The 15,775-nt window shown below is 40.2% G+C and overlaps 2 protein-coding genes across 2 annotated transcripts; one reads left to right on the top strand and one right to left on the bottom strand.

Moving 5' to 3' along the window:
* Nucleotides 1-2,427: 2,427 nt before the first annotated feature.
* LOC103481414 (serine protease 27) lies at nt 2,428-7,083 on the top strand. Its single transcript, XM_008436819.3, has 6 exons — nt 2,428-2,754; nt 2,926-3,035; nt 3,228-3,304; nt 4,080-4,351; nt 5,230-5,390; nt 6,614-7,083. The coding sequence occupies exons 1-6, from the start codon at nt 2,709-2,711 to the stop codon at nt 6,866-6,868; spliced, it is 921 nt and encodes a 306-aa protein (XP_008435041.2). The 5' UTR covers nt 2,428-2,708; the 3' UTR covers nt 6,869-7,083.
* An 803-nt stretch (nt 7,084-7,886) lies between these two features.
* mapk7 (mitogen-activated protein kinase 7) lies at nt 7,887-15,220 on the bottom strand. The gene is made up of 7 exons (XM_008436818.3): nt 15,092-15,220; nt 13,340-13,620; nt 13,078-13,243; nt 11,021-12,477; nt 9,169-10,223; nt 8,957-9,087; nt 7,887-8,254 (listed from the first exon to the last, which is right to left on the bottom strand). Exons 2-7 carry the CDS (start codon nt 13,602-13,604, stop codon nt 8,107-8,109), a joined length of 3,222 nt encoding a protein of 1,073 aa, XP_008435040.2. The 5' UTR covers nt 13,605-13,620; nt 15,092-15,220; the 3' UTR covers nt 7,887-8,106.
* Between the last annotated feature and the right edge of the window lie 555 nt (nt 15,221-15,775).

Genomic DNA, 15,775 nt, shown 5'->3' with positions numbered 1-15,775 from the left:
GCTGGTGCCCATCTCCAGCTAACGTTTCGGGCGAGAGGCGGGGTCACCCTGGATAGGTCGCCAGTCTGTCGTAGGGCAATACAGAGACACACAGGACACACAACCATGCACACACACACTCATACCTATGGGCAATTTGGAGAGGCCAAGTAATCTAACAGTCATGTTTTTGGACTGTGGGAGGAAACCGGAGTACCCGGAGAAAACCCACGCATGCACAGGGAGAACATGCAAACTCCATGCAGAAAGACCCCAGGCCGGGAATCGAACCCAGAACCTTCTTGCTGCAAGGCAACAGCTCTACCAACTGCGCCACTGTGCAGCCTCAATCAAACTTGACTTGTAGATATTAATTTCGTGCTGTGCTTAACAGCAAAGGGAAAAACTGTTACAGTACAACTCAAAACCACGTCTTTCTCGCTGTCTGTATCAGCGCAGCTATTGTATGGCTAGCTCGCTGTTACAGTCTCTTACTCTGCAGTTGTGGAGTCACAGTGTCTGGGATCATGAGCGCCCCCAGCGGTGAGGCACGAGAACTGTCTGCCTCACCTCGAATCTGTACACAGCACACAAAACACGTTGCACACACAGTTGGTGACAATAAAAACACAGTGCATTAAATACATAAGCTAAATTATGGAAAATCAGTTCATACATTAAATGTTGTTAACCATTTTATTGGCGACGTACAGACAGAAGGAGCATGCTCTCATAGAGTGGCAACCGGTGCAGTTAGCGAGAGGTTGCACAATCCCAGGTGAGGCTCAGCTCGCTGCTGCCTCACCGGCTTCGCTTCCAAGCATTTGAATGGGAAAACGCGAAAATTCAACGATTTTGAAGAAAAAAATAATCAGATTTGGTTAAATTAAATGATAAATAGGTACTTTATAGTACAAACCACAAGGTGAAAATATCTTTATAAATGATTTCATTATTATATATTATTTTTCCATGATGACAGGTGAGGCTGTGTCTCACCTGCCTCTCCTGACCGCACGTCACTGATCAAAAACCCTTGAAACAATATTTATGGGCAAAACTGAACTTGTAGGATTTTAACTGACTCAGCAGTTCTGTCAGGAGGAATTGGTCAAAATTACAGCAAACTTTTAACCAAATCTTGTTTAAGTAAACCCGAAAATCTGAATTTAAAAAAATAATAATAATGTTAAAATATTGATTAAATAAATGTAAACGTCTAAATTCGAAGAACCCTGTCCTCAAAAAAAAATCCTGTTTAGCTAAATGAAATATTTTTTGTAAACTTTGGAAATGCAAAAAAGGAAAACTTTAGTCAGATTTAATATCAGACAGTGGGAAAATGAAGATCTTGTTTTAGTTTTAGAGTTTACCCAATAATTTTGACAAAAGTGCTTGAATACTTAGTGAAGAAATGTAAGAATTCATATCTACCACATGGTTTCTGATTTAAAACAAGGTTTTACTAATAGTCTGACAACTAAAATAATTGCAGAGAAAGTCAACTACAAAGTTCTTAATTTCAAGTTTTCTGTTTGTGTTTTTCTGTAAATAAATGTTTTAAATAATAATAATAATAAGTGTTGCTGTTGTGTGCTTAATTTTAGTTCTCCATCATATTTTCCAATACAACTGGCTAACTGTTTGCAAATACACTTAAGATTTATTGCAGGTCTACAAGGGCGCTCCGCATGGTTCCGTCGTTGGCCCATTTTCTGTTTGTTTTTTTGTTTTTTTTTCTCCACAGAAGAAAATGCAACATTTCAAACTCATATTTTCAACTCTATGCTAAAGACAAAAAAGCTTTTTCACCTTTTACTTCAAATCCAAATACATGAAAACGTCTTTACCATTTAAAAAAAAGCAAATTGAACACCGTTGGAGAAAATTTTAAAGATAGAAATTTGATCAAATGGGAGTCTACTTTAAGAATTCATGACAACTTCTTTTTTAAGAAGCATAAGAATAATTTTATTGCTCTGGCACAATTTCGTACCAAAAATGAAAAAAAAATCTCAATTATAGTTGATGTGAAATTTAAGAACAAGAATCAAAGATAATATAGCCACAAAAATATTTATTGTGATTCTGAAGAGAAAAGAGCTTACCAAACCAACCGGATCCTACCTGAAAATGTTAGATATATTATTCCCATTCTTCTCTCTCTTCTGCTCCAAATGCATCCAAATTCCATTTTATAAGGCCTCAATCTCACGTTATCAGGTTTAACACTGAAACTGCCCTGCTTCTGTACAAAACTACTCTGTTTAATTCTCCAAGCTGACCTTTTGGATTCTCCTTGCTGGGGTTTTGATAAAACATCCATACCACGTATTTTCCATTTTTCACCGAACACTAACCCGTTACAGGAAAACAACCTGAAAGGAATGCAAGGACGCAGTTCCGTTCATTTTACTGGCGCAGGTGTGCTGCGTGGGCGGGACGAAGGTTCTGATAGGGTGTGACGTTCCGCTCAGGTAACAGGTTTCTCCGTTGAAACTGTGAGTCAGAATTGAGCGGAGACCGCAGGTTTTTGGGGACAAACCCGGGGGCGTAAACGGATTTCTGTCCGTTTGTAATAAAGTTTGAAGAAAAGTGATATAACTTCCTAAACTTTAGTTTCTGCTGTGTCATCACGAGGAGGATTAAGTGCAGCGTTTGACGATTTGTTGAAATAACAGCTTCAAACTATTCCAAGAGATTTCTTTTTAACGTATTTGTTCGTCAAAATGGCGACGAAGTTACTGCTTTCTGTAATTTTTTTGTGCGTAACAGGTGAGTGAAGAGCGGAGGGTCTTCCTGTCGGTTCCCCTCCCCGCCATGCCCGTTTCTTTGTTTCATAAACAGACATTTTGTACTCTCGGCTTGTTTTCGGCTGTTTGCGTTCAGCGGTGTTTAAATGTTTCCATGCTTTGCTCTTGGGTCATAAAGTCGCCTTTTCTTCAGGTTTGCGGGGCTCTAAGGCGCAGGTATGCGGCCGTCCGCAGATGAAGGACAGGATTGTAGGAGGGGTGGACGCCTCGAATGGGGCTTGGCCGTGGCAGGTAGATATTCAGGTAAACCCCAATTACACGGAAAAAGTTTACACTTTCATCCCGTGGGTTCACAGCTGCGCCCGGAGGAAAGCTTTGGTTGTGGTTTAGTCTGGGGTTTTGTTGTGAAGCTGACCTGCTGAGAGAGGGATTTGCCTGTGATGCAGATGTGACTCACTGCTGTTTTCCTTCGTTCCCCCTCCTCTCTGCCTCCAGAAAGCTCAAGAACATGTCTGTGGAGGTTCCCTCATCACGCAGGACTGGGTGCTTTCAGCTGCACATTGCTTCCCCAAGTAAGAAAGCTCCACCGGGACAGAAACTGCTCAAAGTTGCTATTTCACTGCATTGAAAGTATCTGGGCTGTTTTGCATTTAATCAGAATCTGAAACATTAAAACTGACCTTAAGATTAAGTTGTTTATTCAGTATGTGAAACCAAAAGGGAACCTCTAAAAAAAAAATGCAGCTTGCATATCTTTATTTTATTATTTAAATGATAAATTATATCAAATCTTTGCACAGATTACCAATAAGCAACTTTTAGCAACATTCATAATCCATTATGTGCTTTTTCATGATATTTGCTGTTTAAATTGACAAATTAAATTGTGTGGTGTGAATATTTATCAGAAAATCTGTATTTAAACCTTTTTCATGCAAAAAAGAGTAACTGCCTCTTATGAGCCTTTAAAGTTTACATTTCTACCATTTTGGAAATCTTTCAAACACCCAGCTTTTCTACATTTTTGGTCATGAAATGGAGAAGTCTGAGGAGGAAAATGGAGTCAGGCCGATCCTCGAAGCCTGCATTTTTGCATGTAGGCAAAAATTTTTCACATTTTCCAAATTGTTTTCAACAAGAGGAAATGAAGACTGACCAGAGACGGCCTTGGATTTAAAATGTTTGCATAATCTGTGCTTTTCTTCTTCATAACATTCCAATAGTAAAAAGTGGCATTACATTCACATATTAGAACTACTATATGATGGCTCTCGATATCTGCTCTGATTTGAAAGATTAAAGCATAATTACTTCTTATTTAACGTCTCTAAATTTGTCATTTTTCAGTCCATCTGATGTGTCTGCCTACAAGCTGTACATGGGACGGTACCAGCTGAATGGGGTCAACGAGCAGGAGTTGTCCCGTTCAGTGAAGCGCATAGTGATTCCATCTGGTTACCAAGACCCCAACAGTGGCAAAGACATCGCTCTCCTGCAGCTGTCCAGCTCCGTGTCCTGGAGCAACTACATCCAGCCTGTGTGTTTGCCTGCGCCGGAAACGTTGTTTCCCACTGGGATGACCTGCTACGTCACTGGCTGGGGAAACATCAGGGAAGACGGTAAGGCCCGTTAACTTTCTGCTGTGGTACCAGCAGCTTTCTGGAAAGTAGAATATCCTCAGTTAATTTATTTCATTTCAGAACATGGGGCTCTGATGTTATATTAGTTACACAAGCAAGTGCAAAGAGATAATAAAAAAGAGAAGGGTGTCTTTAAATGATTAAGCAAAACTAATCAATTAGTCATATCAACTACGGATGCAAACAGTGTCTTATGACTAATGTTAGATTAAAATTAGTTCCAATCGATTAACTAAGTGTTGTAGATAAACCTCCATCCAGAAGAGGGCGCCACTAGTCACTGTTAAGACGTGCATGTTCGAGGAGAAACAAGATGGCGGAGGGTGCTTTTCTGAACAGAAAAGTGAAACAGTCCAAACATAATCTGAATCTGTTTTCAAAATATAAATACATTTTACTTTTTCCATATTTTTCTAACCTATAAGGTTCTTGTTTTTTGTTTTATTGTCTAAAGTTGTTGAGAGAAAACGAAGATTTTCTGTTTATTCAGTCAACACTTAATATGCAGAATTTGTAAAAAAAATAAAATAAAATATATGATGTCCTTTTTATTTAAAAAAAAAAATAGCATGTTGTGGAAAAATTACCCTTATGGGAAGACGGTCGGCCCCCTTAACGCAAAAGAAAAACTTTTAGGAAAATGGCTGCTTATCAATTGTTAGTTGATTAATGAATTAATTAAAAGTTAACTGATCTTAATCAATAACTTGCATCCCTAATAACAGCTGATAGAAAACCCTTATATGTTTCAGCCATAGCGTCTAAACACTAAAACAATAATATTCTAATGTAAGATGATCTTAAGTGCTTTGCTAAAAAAAAACCACGTGTAATTAACTAGCTTATCTCCTCTCCAGTGCCTCTGTCAGGAGTTGGGACTCTGCAGGAAGTGCAGGTGCCAATCATCTCCCAGGCTTCCTGTCAGGAAATGTACCAAACGGATCCGGTGGAGCAGGTGGACATTCTGTTCGACATGATCTGTGCAGGATACCAGCAGGGCGGCAAAGACTCCTGCCAGGTACCATTTGATTTATGTTAACACTTGTTTGAGTGCATTCCCTGAGCGAAAGACACGTTGCATGTTGTTGTTTACATTTGCGAATTTCATGCATGCACACAACACTAAAGGGCAAAAACATAATTTTTTTTTTTTTTTACATGCTATCCACAGCTGTGCTGTTGCAGTAGAACCACTGTTAATAAAATGAAACCTGGAGATGTGGGTATTATTAGTGCCGTGTGAAACCACCAAAGCGGAAAAAAACAGAAAAAACTATCGAAGAACAACTCGCTCTGGGTCTGCTACACGTTGCCATAGCAACTGACTTACAACAATGGCGCTAACATATCAGAATTTGACACCAAAACACGCCAACATTTCCCACACAAAGAAAAGAAATTCAGTCTGTTAGTTTTGTTTGTTTTGCAGTAGAGCAGGTGTTCAGCTAATTTAAACACCTTTACTGATGATCAGTCGGAGTCGGTGTGTGTGTCGCCTTATTTTTTGTGTTTTAATCATTTTTTAACTGAACCTAAACACCAAATTCCACAGCACATCTACATTAAAGTTGTCATAGTCAAGCTAGCATAATTGACCTACTTCCCTCTCATTGTTTTTTTATTAAACTTTTTAATGACCTTATCTAGTTGTAGTGATGCTAATCAGTAGCAAAGCTCTGTGTTTATTTTTCTTTTATACATCAGGTTTACATTTAAGATTTAGTGCTTTAGGTTGACAACTGGACAGCTAAAACCAATGGCAGTCATAGCAAGCCAGCAATTTTTTTGCCCTCCATCAATAAATTAATCACATAATAAAATTAAAACTGACTAATTTCCATTGACATGATTTATTGTTTCTTTTTTCTCTTTTTCTACCAAAAAGAGAGAAGTCTTCAATTCACCAAACACAACAAATTTTGGTGTTTTTTTTTAGGGACAATTTTGTTTACAAAGGCTTAATTATTTTTGTTTTATTTAAAATATCTTCTAGTTCCAGTGTTAAATATTCATTAGGATTTAAAGTTTACTGATCTTGTAGAATATGCTCTTGCATTATTATTTTTCCATTACATCACTTAAAAAAGGACCCGAAACAACAATATTATTCATTTATCGTAATAACTTCTGGAACAATTCATCATCCAGGAAACTCTATCGTGGCAGGCCTCGTCCAGCAGGGGGCAGCATCTTGCACACATGACATCACACTGCAATCTGAATAACTCTTCATCTCTTCAGGGCGACTCAGGGGGGCCGCTGGTCTGCAGCATGGTGAATGGCACCTGGGTGCAGGCGGGAGTGGTGAGCTTTGGACTCGGTTGTGCGAAACAGAACAGGCCTGGTGTTTATACCAGGCTGACCAGCTACTCCGACTTCATCAGCTCCACAGTACCAGAGGTCCAGCTGTACGGAGGAGCGCATCGGAGTGTGTGTGGCTGTGTTGTTGTGTTGGCCAGCTGTCTGTTCATCTTCCTGATGCTGACTTGGAGATAAAACTGTTTTTTATATTTAAGAGTTGGAACAAGAAACCAGTTATGAATGAAGGAGTTAAATTGTTTGATAGTTTTAATCAAATTTATAATTCTTTTATCCTGTCTGCACATTAAGCCATATGGAACTTTGTAACCTGATCTTGTTTTTAATTAAAATTTGATTTTAAATACGAATGAGAAGTTTAATTTCGAATTAAAGAAAAAGTTTGATTAAGATGTTTGACTCTTCTGTTTTGTTTTTTTTTTTAGCTCATAATGGAAATTAAAGCTGGACAATATGGCTGAAAACTTATCACAATATCAGCATTTCAAATTGGTCTGCAAAAACAAGGTTGTAGTGTTTTTGGTCTAGTTTCTAGTGAAAATATCTTGAAATAAGACAACTACACAAGTAACATTTTAGTAAGATATAGAGCTTTGTTTTAAGTAAATAATTCCTTAATAATGATGAAAACATTCTAGTTTCATTGGCAGATTTAACTTAAGTCAGTTTATCTGCCAGTAGAACTAGAACTTTTTCATCATTAAGGAATTATTTACTTAAAACATCTTGCTTAAAAGTTACCTTTAAGTTTCAGGTGTACCAAGATATTTGCACTAGAAACTAGACCAAAAAAACTTGACAAGATTTTATTTTTGCAGTGCAATTTTCTTCTTTTAAATATCTGAAATACCAAACTGGTGACATTTTTGTCACTGTCCTGTTTTCACTCCACAATGTTTTATTTTTAAGCAGTTATGAGGCAGAGCGGTAAAACCTTAAACTGCTGCTGTGCCAGTTACTCAACTGGTTGTTGCTAGGTAACCAAAGTGAGTTGCTAGGTTACCAAAGTGATTTGCTAGCTGGTCATCAGGTTGAACGGCTAAAGAGTTTCCTCTGCCTAAATCCCCCAGAATGCTGTGCGGTTCTGGATTGGAGTTCAGTGAAATTGAATATTCTAATCAGATGTATTATCTATTGATATTGATCATCTATATACATTATTGATTTATTGTCCATCCATAGTGGAAATAATAGATTTTCTTCATGCAAAATCATCTAATTTTATTCACAAAACTCTCATGTAGCACCCAGCGGCAGCAGACAGGTGTTGCCGAAATGTTTTGTTACAGAAAGAGTTGCATGATTTAAGAAATGCTCTATGTCGCCTATGGAAGGAAACCTTATGGACTTGATGCATGTTGCCCAAGTTGGTGGTTAAAACACAAATGCAAGTGTGTTTGAGGAGGGAGGTCAAGTCAGGCATCATGGGGGATGGTATCAGAGAGGATCATGGGTGAGCCGAGCTGTAGCTCCTGCTGCAGCGACTCGAGGTCAGCCGGAGTCATGCGGTGGACCTCGCTCCAATCAGACAACAGGGAGGCAGACAGAGGCGCCGAGTCGAAGCTGACGGGGTGAAAAAAATGCAAAAACTCAATATTTAAATTGTTTTTTTTTATTTAAAGAGGTGTTTTACATGTATTACAGATCATCAACACTGTAGACATGTTGGTAATATCCACTGAATTAACCATTTTAATGCTTAATGTGTTGCTTATAAGTATGAGACTGTTTAATCATCTACTATGGGCATAAGAGGAGTTATGCTGATGCACATAGTTCAGCTAACTGGTCTGTAGAGTTTACCAACCTGGGAGAAAAAAGAAACAATGTCGGACCAAGAGAGTTAAATTTAATCTAATCTAGTGGCTCCGTTTTGTAGATTTGATATGTCAAAAGGTTAAGATACCACTGCTTTAAAGAGACTGGTTGCAGTAAACCTTCATATAGTTATAATGTTTAATCTGAAATAAAGCTTCTTATCCAAATTCATAGTACATGGATCATCTGTTTGGTTCTTGTCAGGTCACCATCATTTAGCTTTAATTTACTTGTTGCCATGGAGATTAAAGAATTTCTCAAACATGAATGAAAGAATCAAAGTATGTTTTTGATGAGGGGATGACATCATAACGTAATGTAAACCTGAAAAATGTCAAGTTTACATAATGCATCTCCTTTAAGTGGTAAAGTGAAGGTGATGTAAAACAATAACAGGTTTTAATAATCCTTACTGCACAGAGAAACTAAGCCCTGTCCTGGACTCACCTGTCCCGGTCACCGTGCTGCAGCTCCGCCATAGACTGGTTGAAAAGGTCATCCAGATCGAAGCCCACCCCGTACCCTGCCCCGCTGCCCTTTGGGGTAACCGAGAACATGGGGGGTAACGGGTCCTCTACCTGGCAGAGGGAGAATTATTACAAATTATGAACCCTTCATAAAAACTAAAACCTGGTGTAACCATGAAGAAAGCTGCTCACCTGTGACTTTGACAGCTGCAGCGTCACCGTATGGATGTCAGGGGCAATAGAGGGCCCTTGTTGCCCCGTGTCTGTGAATCCTAAGCTGGGGTGTGGCTGGGAGGGAGGAACCGCTAAAGTCCCACAGAGATGGTTTATACTCTGTGCTGCTGATTTCTCACCCAGAGAAGAGCAAAGTTTCTCCATGAGTCCGGGACTCGCAGTCAACGGGTTGAGGTTACTCTGACCTCTGACATCCACGCTGCCATTTGTCTCTCTGATGGGTACCGGAGGAGCTTTGGGCAGAAAGCTCTCGAGGGGGAGCAGGTGCGGCGGAGGTTTGGGGTCGGGTGGCGCGGGCTGGCTCTGCAGGAAGCTGGACGCCGGCTGCGGCGTCCTGTTCGGCTGCTGCGTTGGCCTCGTTTCCAGCTGCTGGCCGCTCCAGTTCCCCACACCGGCGAATTCGCTTTCCCCGTTGCCCTCGGCGTGCGGCTGGAGTGTGTCGTTTTTCACGTATCCACCAGTGACGGCCATCATGTCGATGCCGCCGCGTACAGCGTCTCCTGGAGGCTTCCTCTGGCTCATGGAGAAAGGCAGAGTGAGCTGCTGGGTGCTGGCTGGAGGCGGAAACAGCCCCTGCTGGTTCGGTTTTACTTGAGAAACTAGCTGCTCATGAGGCTGACTTTTCCTCGCCTCCATGTTCGTTTTATTGTTCTCGCTGATTCTTTGGGAATTCAGGTTACAATCCTTAGCTTTCCCGTCGTTACTAGCAGTTTGGGACTTGTCGCTGCAGCTGTCGATCATCTTCGTCCAGCGCTGCAAGAGGCTTTTGTCGTTGTCGCTCAGCAGGACGCCGCCCAGCGAGTCGCCCTGTTTCTTCTCCTTTCTTTCCTTCTCCTTCATTTTTCTCTCCCTCTCTCGTGCTCGTTCCTGCCTCTTCCTTCTTTTCTCCTCTCTCTCTCGCTGACGTTCCTGGGCCGTAACGGGCCGCCGCGACTCAGGAACAGAAGACACCGCAGAGGAGACGCTTCCTCCTCCTGCGCCGCCATCAATGCCCAACCCAGAGCCGCCTCCGTCTGCAAGAAGGAACTTAAGTTCAGTTCAGTTTAAACGTAGGTATGTTGCTCTTAGTCATTAGAGTTTGTTGTATTCTAATGAACATTCAACACCGAAACTGGAAGACGTTTCAAATATCTAAAATGAATAAACAAAACAACAGAAAAACAAATAAAATGAACTATGAAGTCTCTGTAAACAAAGTTGGGCTAGTTGAGACCAAAGCACCAAAAACTTTATAGTGCAAATATTTTATTACACTTGAAATAAGACTAAAGTAACTTATTCAAAGTATTTTTTCAGCAAGATATAGTAGCTTGTTGTAAGTCAACAATTTCGAAAAGGCAGATTATTTCACTTATGACAAGGAAAAATTGTCTTTTATAAGTAAATTTATTTTATGGAGCTAGAACTTTTCACCAATGTTATTGAATTATTGAATTATTGATTTAAAACAAACTCCTATATCTTGCTGAATAGATACTTTTAAATTAGTTTTGTCTTAATTCAAGTTTGCTCAGATATTTGCACTAAAACTAGACTTGGTAAGATTGTGTGTTTTTGCAGTGAAGACTGAAGACTTTTGTCATCCATTTCTGGTAGAAAAAGTGAAAAAAGGGAATCAATAAATGATGCAAATGTAATTTTAATTTATGATGCGATTCATTAAATTAATTGATTTAGCCCGAGTTGGTGCATCACGTAAAATCCTAATAAAATATGTAATAATTTCTGGTTCTAATATGACAAAATGTCTAAAAGTTTAAAGTGTAGGAATACTTCCTTAGAGTACTGTGGATTAACTTGACACACTTACCGCCTCTGGCTTTATTTCTTAGAGCTGATTTTAACAGAGCTGCTTTCAGGGCATTTTTGGTGTCTTCAGAAATGGCGCCTTCCTTCCTCGTTCCCTCTGCGGCACGCGGCGGAGGCCTCGCATTCTTGGACAGCGAGTGTGAAAGAGACTGAGACAGAGACTGGACCTGTGCTGCCGACAGAGATAGGGAAGGCACGCTGGTTGGCAGGGCGGTTATGGTCTGTGCTTGTGATGAGGGAACGGCGTTGGGCTCCATGGGCTGGCTCTGGATGGCTGGGATTCCCTCCTGTCCTTCTCCGTCTCTCATCGTTTCTGACGGAGCGTCCTGAGTGGACACTGGTGTGGTGAGGTCGATCGTCTCTGGCTGTCCGCTGTCGGAGTTGGCACTAGGCATGTCCACGTCGACTGGAGCGCCTACATGTTTGCTGAGGAGGGATAGATGATGATGGGGCACCTGGTTTGGGAATGCTGGGTTCACATCTGCTGGTTGGTTGTTTTGTTGCTTCTGGGAGTTTGCTTCTGTCATTTGCTGTTGCTGAATCTGTTTTGCCTCAAGGTGCTGTGCAATGGCGACCATCGTTTGCTTGGTCAGGTCAACGTTTGCTGGCTGGCTACTTCTTTGCGCCGCAGGTTCGACCCTCGGCAAAGGCTTGAACTGCAGTCTTGGACGAGAACTCAGTTTCTTTTTGTGAAAGTCTTGAATCTCCATCAGAATAGCCTCTTTAATTTGCTCTTTGTTCATCGGAAGCTTGTCAAACTCAAAGTCAAAAGCTGGCACGCACGTTGGCTCGTCATCTGGGTCGTGGTACTTGGACACGTAAGGATGCGCCAGCGCCTCCGTCACGCTGATGCGTTCCCGAGGATCAAACTGCAGCATGGCCTGTAGGAGGTCCAAAGCCGAGGCTTCAGCTTGCGGGTACAGCTTGGCCAAAGGTACGGGTGTTCTTGATGGGAGACTCTGAACGTAGGAGCGGACCCTATCAGCCCTGATAGATCCAATCAAACCCTCAGGGGGAGTGCCCAACACGCTCAAGATGAGCTGCAGCTGGTGCACGTAGTTCTTCCCAGGAAAAAGCTGCTTGCGCCCCATCATCTCAGCAAAGATGCATCCCACAGACCACATGTCAATGGCCAAACTGTAGTGATTGAGAGACAGCAGGAGCTCAGGAGCGCGGTACCACCGGGTCGCCACGTACTCCGTCATGAAGCAGTAAGACTCCTCCGGGTGGGAGCTCAGACCCCGCGCCATGCCAAAGTCCCCTATTTTCAGTTCACAGCTCTCGTTCACCAGCAGGTTGGAGGGTTTGAGGTCACGGTGGATGACGTTGGCAGAGTGCACGTACTTAAGGCCACGGAGGAGCTGGTAGAGAAAGTAGCGCGTGTGTTCAGGGGTGAGAGTCTGGGCAGAGTGGATGATCTGGTGCAGGTCGCTCTCCATGAGGTCCAACACAACATATCTGTAAACGCAGGATGGTAGCACAGAGTTAAATTAGGAATGACAACTCAAGTCATGGGCTGTCCTTTACAGAAGCCGAGAGCGGACATTTTCTGCATGTACCGTTTACTTTTAGATGAGTTAAACTTGAGAAAACAAAGTATGTTTGTTCGAGATCATGAGATGGGAAACCTGATTCCATCCTTCAAATGCATGTGTTTAATACACACACCAGTCAACTATTTATTTTGAGAAAACGATCAGGAAATTAACTTATCTCAAGAAAACCATCGGAGAAAAGGATGTGAGGAAAACGGGAAATTAATTAATTATTTTGAAAAAACTGTAGTAAGTTAAGTAGTTATCTCGAGAAACCCATCGAGAAATTAACTCATCATCTTGAGAAAACCATCTGGAAAAAGTATATGCAGAAAATAGAAAACTAACTCATTACCTAAAAAAGACCATTAGAAAATGAAGTTATTTTGAGAAAATAATTTGAAAAAAGTAAAAAGATCAGGAAAACGTCCCCTAATCCCTAACATCTAGTCCTATCTATGAAAGGTTACATGTTATGTAAATGATTAAAAAGAAATTGCATTTTGAGAAAATAATTACATACACAGACTTGAAGGCTGAGTGAGGAAGGTTCGGCTGCAGGATGTCTTTGATGGCGATGATGTTGTCATGTTTGAAGTGTTTTAAGATCTTCAGCTCTCTCAGTGTTCGCTTGGCGTTCGTCACCACCTCGAAAGCATTGGAGATCTTCTTTATCGCCACCTGCTGGCCTACATAAAGTAAAAATAAAGAACAGAGTGGAAAAGATCAGAGAGTAATTTCAACTAAATGAAATTTTTCACATTTAAGCACATTAAGAGATGTACCGTTGTCCCTTCTTCTGGCAGATGAAACGACACCGTACGCCCCGGTGCCGATGGTTTCGATGACATCATACTCTTCTCCGACATCAAACTTTACGTCCAGAGAGTGTGCTTTCAGCAGGGCCAGGTTTTTTGCTGCTATGCTGGTGTCTGTGTTGCCTGGTATCACCTCAACTCCACGCTGGTTCTGGTTCTGTCTGCCTTTGTCTGTGGCCATTTTTTCAGGAGAGGCCAAAACTTTGGCACCTCCACCCTCTTTAGTCGACATGTTGCTGTAATGACACCTAAACAAAAAAATAAAGAGACAATGTTCCTTATTATACCGTCATCAGAAATGGTCAGTCACAGAGTATGTCAAATACAAAGTTGGATAGGAAATAGTTACATTTACTTGAGTAACTTTTTTGAAAACATTTATTTTTAGGAGTATTTTTACTATGTAGAACTTTTTACCTTTAATTGAGTAACTTCATTATGAAGTATTTCTACTCTCATTTGAGTAAAATTGTTGGATTTTCTACCCACTGAATGAAAAACAAAATTTTTTTAACCAAAACTTCACCAGACACAAACGCAAATCTGAAGTTTTTGCCTGAGTTTATTTTTCTTCTCTGTCCACTCTGTCTGGTCAAATATTACCTGTATCTGCAGTTATTTGTTACTTTTAGAAGATTTTTATGGACCACAAAGATGTACAGCGCTCTTTGTCACATATTTACGGTGCTTCTAAAACGCACTCACCCCATTGGATGTTTTACCCTTTTATTGCTTTTACAAATCAATCATGATCAACCAAATTTTATTTCTAAGAAAAATAATGACAGATAAAAATTATTTAACATAAGACAAGTGATTGCATAAATATTCAGGACCTTTACAGTGACTGATAGACTCACAATGTGTGAAATAAGGCCACATTTTACTGGAGATGATTGATTTGTAAAAGCAGTAAAAGGGTAAAACTTCCAACATGGTGAAAACATTTGATAGGTTTTGAACACCTGCAGGGAAGTGGAAAATCACAGTGATGTATATTAAAATAATTATTTATTGAAACTGACCACTCAAATATGAGGCTGGATTTTTCTCAACTTTGATGTCCAATCTATTTAGAAATGTTTACAAGCGATTGCAATAAACGTGATATAACCTGTAATAACTACATTTTAGTGTTCCAAATGAAAACAATGTATGGTGAAACAACCGTGTGAAGAAGTTTAATATACTGGCATATAGTGAGATTACTGAATGGGATTACAGTATTTATTAATTAACTGAGAGAAACTGAAAGCAGGTGCCTATGAATGGTGCATAAAACCTACATTTTAAAAATTCAACACTGACTTAATCAATGCTAGAATTATATCCGTTTTCTCCTCAATGACAGACAACAGAGTCAGACATAGATAATATTTCTTAAAATTCAAAATAGAGGAATAAAATGAACAGAATAAGGCAAACGCTGCCTTAGATTTAACAAGTGGAGGATTGGATTAACTAAATGAAAGGGAGACTCTAGATCTCAGTCAAATGTCTAAAACAGACCCCATTTTATAGCTGAAGAGAGAGGCACGCTAGTTTAATTTGGTCAAGGGTGACAAAGGAGCAACCTTTCTCACTTCTTGACGCAGGGGCGTCGGCTTGTTAACGTTACCTGGGGGCTCTGGCTTCCTACGTACCGTTAAACCTGCACCTTCTCAGTTATAAAACCAAACAAAACTGCAAATGAATGCGAGTCAAAAAAGATTAACATACTTTCAGCTTGTGAGCGAAACCACACCGTCCATAGGTCCAGTTTTAATAGCGAACGAGCGCGATAATTCACTTGTTTTGTCTGCCGCTTCCTCGTCCACTTCCGGATTTGCTTTGAGTGTCATGTGGCCAGCCAATTAGACGAAGGGAGGCAGGCGCCATCATCCAATAGGTGCACAGTACGCACTTTGAGGCGGGGCTTCATACCAAATAGAATGGAGTCTGTGTGATTTTGTTTATTTATTCATGGGAGGTGACGTCGTTTTCCACATTTTACGAAAGTTGGAGAAAAATGCGGGCAACTATGGCGTAATGGTATATATTTTTAGAAAGAAAGAAAGAAAGAAAGAAAGAAAGAAAGAAAGAAAGAAAGAAAGAAAGAAAGAAAGAAAGAAAGAAAGAAAGAAAGAAAGAACATTTACTTCCTCAGTAATAAACAAAACATTAAGTATTTTAATTTTAATGATGGAAATCAACTGGTCTGATTTCAAGTTAAAGTTAGATCGAGTTCAAGACTGATTTATTCTAACTTTTGCCTTAATAGAATAAATGCATAATTTCTGAAGTTTTGGGATCAATTATATTCTCTAAAAGAAAAAGATACACCACTCTGTGTGAGCTGTTTACAAATTAAGCATAAAAAGTGTGAATGAAGGGCCACTTAAATTAATCAAATTTACACTAAAA

This window comes from Poecilia reticulata, chromosome 19 (genome assembly GCF_904066995.2).
Source record: "Poecilia reticulata chromosome 19, P_reticulata-male-v2, whole genome shotgun sequence".
Classification (NCBI taxonomy): domain Eukaryota; kingdom Metazoa; phylum Chordata; class Actinopteri; order Cyprinodontiformes; family Poeciliidae; genus Poecilia; species Poecilia reticulata.
The sequence above is the reverse complement of the archived record's forward strand: the minus strand, read 5'-3'. Positions and strand labels throughout refer to the sequence as shown.

Coding starts and splice junctions, on each gene's coding strand:
- LOC103481414 (XM_008436819.3), top strand. CDS start 2,709: ATGGCGACGAAGTTACTGCTTTCTGTAATTTTTTTGTGCGTAACAG. Junction 3,036..3,227: donor CGTGGCAGGTAGATATTCAG/GTAAACCCCAAT, acceptor CTCTGCCTCCAG/AAAGCTCAAGAACATGTCTG. Junction 3,305..4,079: donor GCTGCACATTGCTTCCCCAA/GTAAGAAAGCTC, acceptor GTCATTTTTCAG/TCCATCTGATGTGTCTGCCT.
- mapk7 (XM_008436818.3), bottom strand. CDS start 13,604: ATGTCGACTAAAGAGGGTGGAGGTGCCAAAGTTTTGGCCTCTCCTGAA. Junction 10,224..11,020: donor AAGAAATAAAGCCAGAGGCG/GTAAGTGTGTCA, acceptor TCCTTCTTGCAG/ACGGAGGCGGCTCTGGGTTG. Junction 8,255..8,956: donor CAGCACGGTGACCGGGACAG/GTGAGTCCAGGA, acceptor TCACCCCGTCAG/CTTCGACTCGGCGCCTCTGT.